This window comes from Cyprinus carpio, unplaced genomic scaffold, assembly GCF_018340385.1.
Source record: "Cyprinus carpio isolate SPL01 unplaced genomic scaffold, ASM1834038v1 S000006473, whole genome shotgun sequence".
NCBI classification, from domain to species: Eukaryota; Metazoa; Chordata; class Actinopteri; order Cypriniformes; family Cyprinidae; genus Cyprinus; species Cyprinus carpio.
In genome coordinates, this window is record NW_024879149.1 from 244,504 (window position 1) to 262,046 (window position 17,543).

At 42.9% G+C, this 17,543-nt stretch overlaps 1 protein-coding gene across 9 annotated transcripts in view; it reads left to right on the forward strand.

Annotated features, from left to right (window-relative positions):
* LOC109111517 overlaps positions 1–17,543 on the forward strand; it is a 75,619-nt gene that overhangs the window by 45,582 nt on the left and 12,494 nt on the right. For 8 of the 9 annotated variants that reach the window (XR_006159290.1, XM_042754184.1, XM_042754182.1 and 5 more), the window contains 3 exons: positions 14,538–14,670; positions 14,945–15,107; positions 15,329–15,521. Coding sequence is in view for 8 of the 9 variants with exons in the window: in XM_042754184.1 (XP_042610118.1) it covers positions 14,550–14,670; positions 14,945–15,107; positions 15,329–15,521 (477 nt within the window). In the remaining variant the exon portion in view is untranslated. The remainder of the gene's footprint in view (positions 1–14,537; positions 14,671–14,944; positions 15,108–15,328; positions 15,522–17,543) is intronic. The other variant, XM_042754183.1, reaches the window with a different exon arrangement.

The following is a 17,543-nucleotide window of genomic DNA, read 5'->3' on the forward strand; positions in this document are numbered from 1 at the left end:
ACCGCTTTGCGCTCACGTCTCGCATTTTTGCAGTGTCTCAAAGCACTGCCTTTTAGAATGTCCTGCGACGGGGCCCCCACACACCGCAGGGGCTGCGGGGGTGTCCCGTAAGCCACTGCCTAAAAGAGTAGCTAAAATAATAAACTTGCAAAAACACATGTAAACCTATTTGTCCACTAGACTAAGAGAGCACAGTATTCACTGAGACAAGATGTACCTTTCAAAGGGACCACGGACACGGTGAACAACTTGAAACATCAGAACATCCTCCAGTAACGGATTCTTGTCCATCAAACTTGTAAGAGGTCTTAGGCAGCCAGTATGAGACAAGTAATCTGTCAATGGCTCAGTAGATGTCTGAAGCTCCTCCACTGTTCTGGATTCAGAAATCTGGTTCCAAAACAAACAAAACAAAAATTCTAAATATAAATATATATAAATATTTAAACATCCAAAAAAAAAAAAAAAAAAAAAAAAAAATAAACATTCATAGCATGCCTTACAATTAAAAAAAATTTTACATTACACAAGTAGAAAAAGTAAAAGTGCCTACAAACCTGTTTCAGTTTTTCATAGAGTTTGTTGTCTGCAATGTCCTCAATGACTGGTCTGGTCATCTCTGGTCCTTTAACTAAGCAGCTGAAAAGAGTTTCAGAGAGGAAACATGGTGGTGGGCCTCCATGAACCAGGCTGACAGCAATAGATCGACCAGCAAAAAAGAGTTTTATGGTGGTATCATGTTCTTTGTATTTAATGAAGGAGTCTGGGGGCAATTGTTAGTGTAGCTAATGTATCTCAAACATTTTTGGTTGTTATGTTGGTTGCATTAGATTTTGTAGTTTTGTCGTCGGTGGTCAACAGGATCATCGGTTGTTCCCTTGTCATCAGAGAACTTAATGCACATTTTGTGGTTTGGGTTGTACGACATTCTTCGAAAGCCTCGAATAGCTCCATCAAGCACTGCTGCACGATTTATATTGAACTTGCAAATGCCCGTGCTTTTGATCTTTTCACCAAGTTCATTTAAGATTTCACTTATGGAGACATCTTCTTTGGGGCGTCTAAATTGACAAGGAAAGAAATCCTTCAGAACATGATTAGATGGACAGCAATAATCCAACTACTCATCTGATTAGACAACTATTATTAAGACTGTAAACATTGATTAATATATGCTAAAGACATATGCTAAATTTGTAGTCTCTTTAAATTGGTTACATTATGTCAAAATCCCATCTTAAAAATTTGTAGTAAAAAGTCACCTACTTAAAAAAGCTCCTACTTCATGTTAACTAACTGACGTTGATTTGAAAAAGACTCACTCCTCGAGATGATGTTATCAAAAGCTCAGTAAAATTATTGCTTTAATTTAGCATAATGTACTTACGTCTGGTCAATACTGGCAATAATATTTTGGTTTTATAAAAAGCTCAGTAAAATTATTGCTGGGTCATTTATGAGGTTAATGTAAGTTCCATAATCAGTTTGCTAGCGCCTTGAGGTGGGGCTATTCGATTGAGATGTTTTTTGTTGGCTGCTGGAAGAGGCTTGGGCATTTGTTGATGGTTGTTCAACATTTTGTGTTGAAATGGATATTGCCATGGCATGGGACTCTGTTGCAGGTAGCTCCGCTGTTGAGGTTTTAGAACTTGCTGTAACAAAGGTGGGATTTCCTGTCTGTTCTTTGCATGACTTTGAGGAATGTGAGGGCCACTCATCATCTGTACCACCTGTATCTATCTTCTCTTCCAAACAGTTTTCTTCAGAATCTGAGGTTTCTCCATACACAGTCTACAAAAACAAGTTTGCAGTACTCAAACTTTTGATCAGTGCTATTGTGCACGGTTCCCTTTCAGTCAGTCATTCTCGACGTCACGTCGGTGACCGACTAATTGGGATATCGCTTCGATAGACCAATCTACTTCGAGTGTAAACTAAACGAGCCAATGCACATTGGCATGCATTGGGATATCGCTTCGATAGACCAATCTACTTCGAGTATAATAAGGGAGCAGGTGCAATGCATACCAGCTTTTCGCTTCGGAGCCGAGCGTTAGTATCGTTCTGCTCAACTGTGTCTGCTGTGAACTACGAGTTCAGCACGCTCTCGGAAGCATCGTGTGTTGGCGAGACAGCGCTTCAGTGGTGGTCGTTCCAGCGTTGAGTGTATTGCACACTTCAGGCTGCACTGCCCCCTATCGTGTTGCAAGAGGCCATTTCCCCTGTGTGCCTCAGCACTAAAAGAGCATTTCCTAAAGAGCAAATTTCTCTAAAAGAGCTTCACGGGTGCATCTTTGTAAAGATGACGGATATCCCTTATAAGGATGCAGGGAACCCCGCAGGGAACCAACCCTTGGGGACCATCACTCCTCTTGCACCTCCGATCCAGTGGAGCAACCCACGGAACGCGCTGGGCCCTTCTCAAAGAGAGTACCAACGGTATCCAGTGGGCCTTCCCCCGACCAGATGTCAATCTCAGCATCGGAGGGAGAGCTGTCCGATGAAGATTCAGCCGCCCTGCTGGCGGGGAGACCCGGTGCTTCCCTCGCGGGCATATAGGCATTCGTCTAGTCTAACCGGCAGTGCCTATATGGCTTGCGGGGAAGCTGTTTCTGCCTTACACGCTATGGTGTTACTGCAGGTGCACCAGGCCAAGGCACTGAAGGAACTGCATGAGGGTGGTCACGGTCCAGAAGTTCTGAAAGAACTCTGAACCACCACTGACTTCGCGCTCCGAGCGACGAAGGTCACCACGCGTTCTCTGGGTCGTGCGATGTCCATGCTTGTGGTCCAGGAGCGCCATCTCTGGCTGAGTCTGGTTGAAATTAGGGATGACAAAGATCAGTTCCTTAATGCCCCTGTGTCCCAGACCGGCCTATTCGGCGACGCGGTTGAGAACCTGGCCCAGCAGTTCTCGGCTGCACGGGAGCAGACTGAGGCGGTCCAACCTTCTGCCCAGCGGGCAGCTGCTGCCTCCACCCATCCACAGCGCCCCAGCCTGCTCATCGCCGAGGGCAGCCCCCTGCATCCACCCCCGCTCCCACGCCGCATTTGCTGCAGCCTCCAGCAAGTAGCGCCATAGAGCTGTGCGTAGGCAGGCCGCCCCACCCATCCTGGCCCCCATCAAACCTGGCGGTGAGCAAGAGGCACCCAGGACGGGCGACCCAGAGAGAGGTAGCTGCTTTCTGGGGGATGGTGAAAGCACCTCTTCCTCCCCTGGAGGAGGGCTGGGTGGAGAATCTGGAAATCTCGACAAGAGAGAGGTTTTCTCTATCTCTGGGTCCCAGGAGGGCATGGAGAGCTGCGTAAGGCCAAGCACCGGACCTCACTCATCCTCCTCCTTCGCCAGATGGCAGCAGAGGGTGGTTTGAGTGCCAACCTGTGGAACCAGGTGAGCCTTGCACGCCACACTCACACCCCTCTCTGGTCTGCTCACAAGCTGACCGAGTTGGGTCCCTGTGTTCCACCTCGCTGCCCCACTGTGTGTACGGCTGTGGTTCCGCTGGTCCCCAACCTGTGGAATCTAAGCGCCTGGTCAGCGCTACCCAACCCGTCTTGCAGCCTCGGCTATGCGATTCAGTTCGCCCAGGGTCCCCCCAAGTTCAGCGGTATCCGCTTCACTACAGTGAAAGCGTCTGATGCCCCTGTTCTGCGGGTAGAGATCGCAGTCCTACTGGCGAAGGACGCGATAGAGCCAGTCCCCCCAGCCGATATGAGGACGGGGTTTTACAGCCCTTACTTCATTGTACCCAAGAAAGGCAGTGGGTTACGACCGATCTTGGATCTGCGTGTTTTGAACCGGGCCCTTCATCGGCTACTGTTCAAGATGTTGACACAGAAACGCATCTTCGGGTGCATCTGTCGCCGAGATTGGTTTGCAGCAATTGACCTGAAGGACGCGTACTTTCATGTACCGATCCTTCCGCACCAAAGACCTTTTCTGCGGTTTGCGTTCGAAGGACAGGCATATCAGTACAAGGTCCTGCCCTTCTGGCTGTCCTTGCCTCCCCGTGTCTTCACGAAAGTCACGGAGATGGCTCTTGTTCCCGTCAGAGAGCAGGGTGTTCGCATTCTCAACTATCTAGACGATTGGCTGATACTAGCACAGTCTTGGGATCAGTTGTGCGAGCACAGGGACCTGGTGCTCCGGCACCTCAGCCTGTTGGGCCTTCGGGTCAACTGGGGAAAGAGCAAACTCTCGCCGACACAGAGGATCTCTTTTCTCGGTATGGAGTTGGATTACTCTCGCCGACACAGACAGCATGCCTCACAGAGGAACGTGCGCGGTCGGTGCTAGCCTGCTTGAAAACGTTCAAGGGCAGGACAGCGGTCCCATTGAACCTTTTTCAGAGGTTCCTGGGGCATATGGTGGCTGCAGCAGCGCTTACACCGATCGGCCTGTTACATATGAGACCGCTCCAGCACTGGCTTTATGGCTGAGTCCCACCTCTAGGGGCTCCATGGGGTGATCAGATCTTGCATATCTCTTGGCAGGGGTGCCCCTAGAGCAAATCTCCGGGCATGCTGTGGTTTACACGGATGCCTCCACCACCGGCTGGGGGGCCACGTACAATGGGCATGCAGTCTCAGGGGTTTGGACGGGCCTGCAGCTGCAGTGGCACATCAGTTGCCTAGAGTTGTTAGCAGTGCACCTTGCCTTGAACTGTCTCAAAGGTTGCGTATGAGGCAAGCACGTGCTGGTCCAAATGGACAACACAGCGACTGTTGCGTACGTCAACTGACAAGGTGGTCTGCACTCCCGTCGCAACTTGGACGCCACCTCCTCCTTTGTCGGAAGGTTCTTAGGTCACTTCATGCTGTTCACATTCCGGGCCTGCTCAACCGTACAGCCAACGAGCTGTCTCGAGCAATGCTCCCGGGAGAATGGTGACTCCATCCCCTGACGGTCCAGCTGATTTGGAGACGGTTCAGAGCCGCTCAGGTAGACCTGTTTGCTTCTCCAGAGACCTCTCACTGCCAGTTGTGCTCCTCGCGACAGCCCCTCCTTGGCCGATTCCTCTGAGGAAGGATCTACTGACCATTTGGCACCCGCGTCCAGACCTTTGGAAACTCCATGTCTGGTCCCTGGATGGGATGCGGAGGTTCTAGGTGACCTATCCCAGGAGGTAGTGAACACCATCACTTCAGCAAGAGCACCGTCTACGAGGCACACTTACGCCTTGAAGTGGAACCTGTTCGTCGAGTGGTGTTCTTCTCACCGAGAAGTCCCCCAAAGGGCTGGAGTGAAGGCTGTCTCCCTCCACCCTCAAAGTCCAGGTTGCCGCTATTGCTGCATACCATGACCCCATGAATGGGAAGTCTTTAGGTAAGCATGACCTCATCATCAGGTTCCTTAGAGGGCCCAGGCAGTTAAATCCTTCCCGGACCCCCTCTATACCCTATTGGGACTTGACTCTAGTGCTAAAATCACTACAGCAGGGCCCATTCGAGCCTTTGCATTCAGCTGAGCTAAAGTCTCTTTCATTGAAAATTCTGCTATAAAAAAAAAAAACTTGAAGAACAATCTCGCTGCGTTGTCTTCTGTTGTGTGGGCGTATTCAAAAGCCGCGCGCTTCAGTGAAACATTTGAATCTAAAAAAAGCATTCAGCGCGGGGGCGTGGTCACATGAGAAGATAATGAAGGGAGACGTGAAAAACGGACATCGCGTTGTTTTCATATGGATTACTTTTATCACAGAATATTTGTTTTTGGCAGCACTTGTTTAGTTTTAAAAGTAGACATGTCAGGCTTTCTATAGATATCTCTCTCATGTCTCTGTGTTGAGTATTCACTGAGTTACAGTTCATTTTAATGCCGCGTTTGTAACTGAAGATCAGCTTAGACAAAGGTTGCAGACAGCACTCCTTGTTTGTTATCTTTATTTTATAAGTGCACAAAGTTTTGTTGTTATTATGTCTGTATACAAAAAAAAAGTAAACCCTTTACAGATTCGATTGATGTATTGCTCTTATCTGTACGATCAAAACTGAAAGTGTAATTTAAGTTCTTTTCGGGGTTATCAGGAGAAAATACCCCAAAACGCGTATACGCGTTAATCGACTTCAGAGGGTTAATCGCTGGTTCAAGGAACCCTTACCCTGCGATATCTTCAGAGGCTTCTTCAGAGTCTGAACGAATCGTTCAGCTAGGCCATTGGTGGATGGGTGAAAAGGCGCAGATCTGATGTGTTGAACCCCATTCACTCGCAGGAAAGACTGAAACTCCTCAGACACCAGTTGGGGGCCATTGTCGCTTACGAGCTGCTGTGGTATCCCAAAACGACTAAACACAGATCTAAGCTCTTCGATGGTTTTCTCAGAAGATGTACTGTTCATAACCGCTACTTCTGGCCATTTGCTTTGAGCGTCGACAATCACCAGGAACATGTGACTCTCCATTGGACCTGCAAAGTCAATATGTGTTATTTGTGTTGGTTCTTTTGGGTGTTTCCTCTGGTGAGTGGGATGGGTGTCGGGGCATGTTTCTCACATTCTGGCAATCTGGAAAACCCCTTGCTTCCTCTTCGATCTCTGCATCTATGCCAGGCCACCAGAAGTAGCTGCGAGCGAAACAGGTATTGGTGAAATTTCTTGACACCAAATATGATTGCTAAGGCTTCTCGTTCAATTTGAGCGTAATTGCTCTCAGCTGAGTTCAGGGTCCTTGACGCAAAGGCGATTGGCCTTTCTACACCAGATGGCATAACGTGTGAAAGTACTGCGCCGACACCATACGGTGAAGCATCACATGCTCGCTGTATCGGTAGTGAAGGGTTTTAATGTGTGAGGACCTTGGATTGTGTCAACGTACATTTCACATCCTTGAATGCCTTCTCACATCTGTCGGACCATTTCCATTGTTTGGACTTGTTCAGCATTTCATGTAAGGGACGAAGCCTGCTGGCCAGGTTTGGCATGAACTTTGCATAGTACGTTAACAGCCCTAAGAATGATCTCAGCTGGCTTACATTCTTAGGAGATGGTGCATCCACAATAGCTTTTACCTTTGATGATGCTGTGTGGAGACCAGCGCTGTCAATTACATGCCCAAGATATTCGATGGTGGGTTGGAAGAATTCACATTTGTCTTTTTTTAACCGGAGACCATACTCCTTCAGCCGCTGCAGTGTTGTATTCAAGTTTCTGAGATTATCTTTATCATCTTTTCCTGTGATTAACAGGTCATCGAGGTAACACTGTACGCCATTCAAGCCACTCAGGATCTGGTCCATGGCATGCTGGAACAACGCTGGAGCCGAAGTTATCCCAAAAGGTAGACACTGATATCTATATAGGCCTTTGTGCGTCACGATGGTCAACAGCTCTTGGGAAACAGGATCTACCTGCATTTGAAGGTAAGCGTGACATAAGTCTATTTTACTGAATTTCTGGCCGCCTGATAATCCAGCAAAAATATCTTCGATTAACGGCAAGGGGTACTGTTCCACAGTCAAAACGGGGTTAACAGTAACCTGAAATCACCACAAATTCGGACTGTTCCATCTTTTTTTAGAACAGGAAAAATGGGTGTGGCCCAGTCACTAACACTCACTTTCTTGAGTACTCCAGTTTTCCCTCTCAGGCGATCTAGTTCTGTTTTTCCACCTTTGGCCTTATCGCATAAGGAACAGGGCGCGCTTTTAGGCACTTAGGTTTACTGTCAGGTTTAATGGCCAGCTTTTACCGTTATATCCTTCATGTTCCCCAGTTCGTCTCCAATCACCTCTGAATGCTTCCTCAGGATGTTTTCCAAACTGCTAGGTTCTTTCGCCACCAAGTGCACTTCCTGCCAGTTTAACTTTATTTTTCTCTAGCCATGCTCGACCCATTAGAGCTGTGTGACTACCACCTTTCACAATATACAGTGGTAATTTTACCTTTTGTTTATTCAGCTCAACAGTCACGTCCACAATCCCTGAGAGAGGTACAAGCTCTCCTGTGTATGATTTCAGGGTCAGGTTCGCTTCCCTGGGACGGAGGTGTGGCCACTTCTCCTGATAAGTTGACTCTGCCACGAGCGATACAGCTGCACCTGTGTCCACTTGCATCGGAACGGCCTCTCCATCAAGCAGTGGCGTCACCCAGTAGCCATTAGAATTTGAAGACACAGACATAACATGTGAGAGCTCATTTTCATCAGATTCACTCTCTTGTTTTCCCTGTAATATTCCACTTGATTTACATATTTCTTTTTAGTTTTCCTGACATGACCTTTTCCTTGGTCCTACATGCTAAGTTGGGTTTACTTTTTCGTTTACGGTCAGCTTTTTGTTTTGACACGCACGTTCAATGTGCCCTGTTTTTCCGCAGTTTCTGCAGTCTTTGTCTTTAAACCAGCAGTCCAGTGCCGGATGACCACTCTTCCCACAATGGTAACATGCTTTCTTGCCATCCTGTTTTATTTTCTCACTGTCTACTTTATGAACTTTCATGGATACACTTAACTCTTGCGCCTCTTTCACAGCCATTTCCATGGATAAACTGATTTCCACTGCTCACTCTAATGTTAGATTACTTTCACACACAAGTCGTTTTTGAATTCCCACGAATCGGTCCCTTATTGTGTCGTTTAGCGCTGTGCCAAATTCGCAGTGTTCCGACAATCGCTTCAGTACGGCAACAAATTGCGCAATCGATTCTCCCTCTACCTGGTTGCGTTTATGAAAATGAAATCTTTCAGCAATGATGAGGGGTTTTGGTGCATAATGTTCTTGGAGCAATGTTACAATGTCCTTGAATGAGCAATCACCAGGTTTATTGGGCTGAACCAAGCTGCGCAGTAGATTATATGTCTTGCTGCCCATTACACTGAGTTGTGTCGGTTGTAAAGAGTAATGTTTTTTTTAGTTATTTTTGTTTTATTAATCAAACCGCTCAGTGTAAGAGCTACACTGTTCGACAGTTTCATCATATGGTCCAATTTGACTTACTAGACCCGCCATTTTGCTCTGTTTATCAGTGTATTTTTTTTTAGCTCACTTGTTTGCAACCAACTCCAGAATGGCTTGTGATGTGCAGTCGCTGTCTCTTCTTTTCTTTTTCCGTTTTTTTTTTTTTTGTTTATTTGCGCTATTCTCCCAGTGCGACTGGCTTCGCATGCGGTTAGCCTGTTAGCTTCCGATGAACGCATGCAATCGCGTGCAGCCGAGGTCAACTGAACAACACTACCTCTGTGAGTGTCGCAGGATGTGCGCTTGTTTATCCTCGTCGCCAGTTTTGTTACATCTCCATTCGATGTGTATGTACGGCATTAAACAACAACACTGACACGAGCCTTGAACAATGCGACTTCTTTACTGATTCACAACCACAGGTATACACATGACGTTTTGTGCATACTGAGTATGCGTACTACAAACAGAGTATCAGTACGGGGTGTCATAAGGACAAAATGTACAACACTTGAAATGCAATACACAACAAATAAGGGGGAAAAAGGAAAATGACATGTGAAGTGAAAAAAAGTGAGTTTTTTTATTTTATGGTTTTTTTTAGGCACAGTTCAGTTATGGATCTTTTTTGCTGTTTGATCATTACTGGTGACATCATAGACAGCGGCAGCTCTAATAGGCTGCATTCACTCTAATGCACAGATCTGTTTGTGAAATATCAGATGTTTCATCATGTCCTCAAGACACAGCTGATTGTGTTTACATTAATTTGGCATTGAGATGAAAATGCATTTACCACTCACACAGAGTTATGCACGGTCACATACCAGGAGCACCTTCAGTATGATCACACAAAGTGCATGTGAACATTTGAAAGCAGCTGTCTGTCAGTAAGTGTGCTTCATTCACGGCATAAATGATGCTTACGGATGCATTTGGAAGGTAAAACATGTAAATACTGGCGGGTGTGCAATTAATCTGCTTCAATTGTGAAACTTCATACAAGTTTATATACTTATTTGATGATGTGTGTTTGTGTGTAATTGACAAAAAGCAGAATACGACTGTCTCTAGTGCACAAAAGTGCCATTGTGCATATATGGACGAGCTAAGCTCAGAACTGATTCAGAAATGTTGAAGAGAATCGAGATGCATGAGAGAATCAGGGTCTGAATTGAACGAAGCTTGGGGCAAAAATGACACCAAAATTGGCAAAATATTTAGCATATGTACTTCATGAATATAAAAAAATTAAAATTCAGGGTAAATGTATTGACTCTATTGTATATATTTGTACATAACTTACAAGAGTGATAACACTTTTTTTTTTCTCTGTCCCAGATGGCAGAGGCCTGGCAGGAAGTGGATAGGGTTCGTTCCCGGGCTCAAGAGCTGCAGTCTCAGGTCGAGGAGCTGCAGGAGGAAGTGGCCCTCCAGGAGAAGAGTCACAACGACTCATCTTCACTGTCTGAGCTTGAAGACAATCAGGACGTGGCAGACTGGAGCCTGGACAAAGAACAGGTGATACACTGAACTGTACTCACTGTAGCCTGGTAATGCCAGACTGTTCCACATTCTACAGAAAATGAATGTTACAGAAGAAGAGCCCTCATGTGTTTATAAATCTCAGTTTAAGTGATTTCTAGCTACACTCTACACATAGAGCTATTTAAATTCAGAGTCCTACAAAGTAATTATAAATACAGGGTTTCAGTTAACACAATCTGATGCTTTTTAAGATCACTTTCTCTATCCAGCTGCACTGAAGACGCATTGGAGTGAAGGTGTAAATGCAATCCAGTTAAAAAATATCCAGACACTCTAGATACAAAACACATGTTAATACCAGTTGTGTTTTAGTGTCAGACACCAGATTGTGTGTGTGTGACCCCCTTAAGATTTAAAAGGTTTGTTCATCATGGGCAATGCAGTTTAGACCATATGCAAAAGTAGAATCCCAGAATGCATTTCAACAAGAATGTACAGTACAAAGAAAAAAATAGTAGGCGAGTCAAGGAACATATTTAAGGAACATATTTATATTTACACCTGAAAAGTGTTGTTAAATGAAAAGTTCAATACAAATTATGCATTTTTATAAAAAATAAAAAAACTGATTGATCACAGTTTTCTTTAATTAATCATGAATAACTGCACCTAAAATTAAATGTAATCATACGTATATTATCACATTTTAACTAAAAAATAATTTAGGAAATACATAAAGATGGTTTATTTTAAATATTTGTTTAATGGCATCTTTTTACTGAGTACTATAAATGAAGGCAAATATACCAGAACTGATGCTGATCCTTCTGTTAAATCGATTTCTGGAGACAAAATGAGATAAATATAGCCATTTAACATTACGGTAAAATTTGTGCAATAATTTTTTAACATTTTTTAACTGTTACAACAAATTATTATTTATTTTATTTAAGTGAACTTAAAACTATTTTCATATAAACCCATTATAATACCACATTTAGCTGTGCTTTTAAGTAGTGTGTTGCATATAGAACTATATTGATGTCTGTTAATATCACGTCTCTCTGTTTGACTGAGCTGTCAGTTTATTTCCCACTATGTTTATTTTAGTTAAAACATTTGGTATCAATATTTTATGTGATAGTATACTGTAACACAAACCAAAATATGTGGGAAAAAACATTATAAAAGCTACATCATAAAGCGGATGCTGCATTAATTATTTTTAATGCTTTAAACAAAATCTTAATCACAAAAATGATCTTTGACAGCCATAATTTTTGTGCTCATACTGTTGGAATCATTACAATTTTGGAATCATCTCTTGTCCGTACTATTATGTGAAGTGCACTATGTGTGTAGTATATAGAGTTCTCATGAGTGGACAGCAAGAGGGCTCTCTAGGTTTTACACACATTTCAAATATTTACATTTATGCCTGTTAATTTGATATTTGGCACAACTAGAACATGTGTCTTGCCCAGCAGGTCTGTCAGGAGCTGCACTACATCCTGGAACTTCTTCAGCCTGTGGCCTACAGATCAGAGGCTGATCAGGACTCAGATGACAGCCTGCAGGGCATGCTGGGACAACTGAAACACGCAGCTCAGTGGATGAGTGAGACACTACAGGTACAGTTGGGTTCTAGGGGACAGAAACGTGTGCTGCATATAACATATCTTCCTCCCTGGAGTATTTTGACATCTCATACTGTCTCACATTTCAGCAACAATGATTCACATTCATCACAAGCATACATCTTCATACAGTATGTCTTCATTCAGACCATAACGGTTTGGGTCCTCGTGGCTTTTTTGTCATTGGGTAAATCTTACATAACATTCCTGGATCATATTCCAAACACATCAAACAGAGGAAAAAATAAGATACTTTAATGTGCTCAAAGAAAATGAAGCAATATATATATATATATTCATTTGTGTTTATACATCTTGGTATAGTGTTGTATTTGTGTAAATAAAATCCACAACCCCTGGAAAATTTGTGAACAAAGATGTACTGCTTTTCTGACTGGGATTCACCGCTGTTTGAAGACAGTCCACAAGTGCAGTCAAGTGGTGAATCTGTTCAACTAGTTTTCAGGAAGAAAAGAATTAGTCAAGGTTTCTTTAAAAGTCTTAATTTGCCATTCCACAAATGAAGGCCTTAAATCAGAGCAGAAAGTCTTTAATTCATAAAGTCACTGCATTAAATGTTGCATGCACTGCAAAAAAAAAAAAAAACAATCTTCCTTTTGTCTTGTTTTCCAGTTCAAATATCTAAACATCCTTAAATCAAGATACATTCACTTGAGATGCAAAATAAAGTCTTGAAAAAAATTTAAATTAAGTTTAAGTTTAAAACAAGAGCAAATATCTGTCAACAGGGATTAAAAATTAAGCTGAATTTTGAATTTAAATTTTTGAGTTTGATAAATTTTTCATAAAACAAGACTTCATATGTTATGTAATTTTGCTTTTCAAGTCAATGTATCTTGATTTAAGAATTCTTAGACATTTGACATTTTTCCCCGGTGTGATCAGAAGTACAGTAAAATATATTTCCATATTCTAGTGTTTGGGAGTACAGCGTGTGTGTGTGTGTGTGTGTGTGTGTGTGTGTGTGTGTGTGTGTGTGTGTTGGTTTTTGTGGTTTATAAAGACTTTTGACCTGAATACGCACCAGCATTACAGGGACATTTGGGTTTATGAGGACAGGGCCCATGTCCTTATAATTCCGACAGTGTAGATGCCTTTCTTTGGGTCCCAGAAGTTCCCTCTCAAAGTTTCGCGCCATGTCCTAATATACCACAAAACTCTGAAATTTTACTATACACTGTGTATCCTCTGAGCTCGAGAGTGCGCCCCTGTAGCCCGGACCCAGTACTACACGTGCGTCATCGAAAATTTGCATATTTTACACTTGTGTATGTTTGGAGGCCGCTGATTGGCTAGATCGGCATCGGCGGGCGGGAAATCGCGAAAAAATGGCGCCGGTGGGCGGGGCTACATTCTGCCGCTATGTAGCTTTGTACAAGTGAGTTAATGCAATTTGTTAATTATTTAAACATTATTTGCTTTAATTTATCGATTGTATATGATTTATAAAAATGCACAGTGATCATGCAATTAAACGTATTCCTTAAATATCATATTAAAAGTATGAATGTGACTTCAAAGCTGAAATCAGTCAGTTTAATATCAGTAAATTAATGTAATGCTATTAATGTAACGTTAAACCTAACCGTAAAGTTAACACCAATGCTTATATCATAGATGGTTATTTAAATGTATATTATTATTATTATTATAAATCCCGTTTACACGTGCTCTAATCAGCGAGTCGTGGGTGACGTTTTGTAACTTCCTGTTTGGACCTGACGGAATCTCTGCACCTGAAGCGAAGACATCAGTGGTGTGAACCTGTTGGAGACAACTGTTATTATGAAAAGGTAAGTTATACTGCTGTTAACCGTTTCAATGAGAGTTTGTGGCTCAGTTTTGGCTTGTTCGTGAGTGTCTTGTAGGCTCTTTAGAAAGCAGCTAGCGCGTGATGCTAATGGCGCTAGCGTATTTACACTAAGTGTCAGTCTATTAACAGTAACGTCGGACGAAACTCAGCAATGCTTGTCAGTTTTTAACTTATTTTCGTTCACAGTATAACTGTAAATGTAATAGAACAGTCTAGCCATCATAATAATGTGTTGTCATGACTACAGTCTGTGAAGGGGAGGGGCTTCCACTCAGTACAGTATCCTGACGTGCCAGCTCTGTGAAATATGATTACTGTTCGGCTTGGTTTAAGGAGATTAATAAACACACAGATGTGCTCTTATCACTTCCCAATACTTACTGTATATAATAAGTAAAGTCACCTTTATTTGTATAGTGCTTTGTAGAATACAGATTGTGTCAAAGCACTTTTACAAATATAGCCAGGCAAAATAGTATATTCAGCATATGTTCAGTATACATCATATTCAGCATATATTCTGTCCCAGTAGAACTGTCATTTATTAAGTTTTAAGTTGAAAACAAACAAACTTAATATTGTCAAATGGAATCCAATATAATATATACTTCATAATATTATTATTATTATTAATAATAATAATAATAATAATAATAATAATAATAATTATTATTATTATTATTAAAGCAGACACATCAGATGATGGCTGAAGGTAGAAGGCGGAGGAGAAGGCTGAAGCCAGTGGAGGAGGCCATACAGTTTTCACTTCGACAGAAAGACAAGAATGGGCTCGAGGGCAGATTCATCAGTGATTTTAAAGGTGAGTTAAATGATTTGATTGAGCCAAGTTTAAAGGTATAGTTCACGCACAAAAGTGAAGATTTTGTCATCGTTTAGTCACCCTCAAGTTGTCTCAAACCTGTATAAAGTATCTTTCTTCTGTTGGGCAAAAGAAGATATTACTAACCATTAAATGATGACCGAGTTTTCTTTTTTTGCCTGAACTATGCCTTAAAGGGACTTGTGTAATAGAGCTGTCTCAGGTGGATGATGTGTTGTTCTCCGTGATGTTTTCGCTCTCTGTTGTTGTTTAGGGAGGGGTGTGTTCAGCTGTACTGACTTTGATAAAGGAGATTTCCTGCTCGAATACAGAGGAGACCTCATAAGTAAAGAAGAATGTGAGCGGAGGCAAAGAATATATCACGATGCACTTAAAGTTTTCATGTTTGAGTTTCGCTACAATGGAAAACTCCTCTGGTATGTAAAAGTGTTTGATGTACATGTTTATTGATAATTAAATTACATGATTCAAAATGTGGGCAGTGGACATGTCAGTGGTTAGAGTGCATATTTTGCTATAATTATCAATCATGTGTTATCAAAGCTTGGTGATGAGTGTTAATGATTGGTGATCACAAAGATATGATATCTGCTGGTCCTAAGTTTTTCACTGCTGATATTGTCTGTCATTTGTTTAATGTCGATGCAGCCCGAGATGACGGTTCTCTTGGGCGGCTTGTAAACGATGACCATATTAACCCAAACAGCAGGATGAAGACGATACGTGTGGATGGAAAACCTCACTTATGCTTATTTGCCAGAAGGAGCATCTGTCCTGGTGAAGAGATCACATACGATTATGGTGATTCTGAGTGGCCATGGCGATGCACGGTATTGAAACCTCTACACTGTCAATTCTGATTTACTGGATTATAGTAAAGTAAAAGTATTAAACGTCAGTTGTTACCCAAGTTAATGTTAGTGACTTTTTATGTATTACATTACATGCATGTATATTCCAGGATGTCAGGTTGTGTGTATGTTTACACCTGTGTTACGAGGACCCAGTTGTTGGATGAAGACCATCATAAGAACATGGTCTTGGTGTCACATTGTGTGTATGTTTACACCTGTGTTACGAGGGCTCCCAGTTCTATGAGGACCATCATAGAAACTTGATGGTCTTGATGTCACATTTGTGTGTATGTTTACACCTGTGTTACGAGGACCCAGTTCTATGAGGACCATCATAAGAACAGGGTCTTGATGTCACATTGTGTGTATGTTTACACCTGTGTTACGAGGACCCAGTTCTATGTGGACCATCATAGGAACAGGGTCTTGGTGTCACATTGTGTGTGTGTTTACACCTGTGTTACGAGGACCCAGTTCTATGAGGACCATCTAGGAACAGGGTCTTGATGTCACATTGTGTGTATGTTTATACATCCTGTGTTACGAGGACCCCGTTCTATTGAGGACCATCATAGGAACATGGTCTTGATGTCACATTGTGTGTATGTTTTACAGGACCTGTGTCTTTACGAGTGACCCACCCTGTTGTTTCATTTATGAGGACCATCATAGAACATGGTCTTGATGTCACAATTGTGTGTATGTTTACACCTGTGTTACGAGGGCCCAGTTCTATGAGGACCATCATAGGAACAGGGTCTTGTGTCACATTGTGTGTATGTTTCACCACGAGGGACTTGATGAGGCCTGTGGTTCCACATTGTTGTGTACTGTTTTACATCCTTTCTATGAGGACCCCATCATAGGACCATAGACCAGGGTCTTTGATGTCACATTGTGTGTATGTTTACACCTGTGTTACGAGGACCCAGTTCTATGAGGACCATCATAGGAACATGGTCTTGGTGTCACATTGTGTGTATGTTTACACCTGTGTTACGAGGACCCAGTTCTATGAGGACCATCATAAGAACATGGTCTTGATGTCACATTGTGTGTATGTTTACACCTGTGTTACGAGGACCCAGTTCTATGAGGACCATCATAAGAACATGGTCTTGATGTCACATTGTGTGTATGTTTACATACCTTTTACAACCTGTGTTACGAGTGTATGTTTATACCCTGTGTTCTACCCAGTTCTATGAGGACCATCATAAAGAACATGGTCTTGATGTCACATTGTGTGTATGTTTACACCTGTGTTACGAGGACCCAGTTCTATGAGACCATCATAAGAACATGGTCCTTGATGTCACAGTGTGTGTATGTTTACACCTGTGTTACGAGGAGGCCCCAGAACATTTCTGGGTGTCACAAGACCATCATAGAACAGTTCTATGGTCTTGAAACAGGGTTGAGTCACATGTGTGTAGTTTTACACCTGTGTTACGAGACCCCCAGTTCTATGAAGGACATCATAATGAACATGGTGGCTTGATGTCACGTTGTGTGGTATGTTTACACCTGTGTTACGAGGACCCAGTTCTATGTGGACCCATCATAAGAACATGGTCTTGGTCGTCACAGTGTGTGTATGTTTACACCTGTGTTACGAGGACCCAGTTCTATGAGGACGCATCATAAGAACATGGTCTTGATTGTCCATTGTGTGTACTTTTACCCCTGTGTTCCGTAGGAATGCCAGGCCTCATGGAAGCAGGCAGCTCGGGAGCATAAGGAGACATGGTGTGTGATTCTACAGATGTGTGTGGATGTTTAGGCCCGCTGTTTACGAGACCCTTCATAGGCCAGCGTATAAGACGTACCAGTGTTCTTGTATTGAGGTCGATACCAATTGTGTGTATGTGTTGACACCTGTTTACAGGACCCAGTTTCTTATGGATGCGCAGAGTCAAAGTAAACATGCACAGCTTTATAGATTGGATCACAGGTTGTCTTTGACACTGTTGTTACTAGGGACGCCCGAGGCAAATA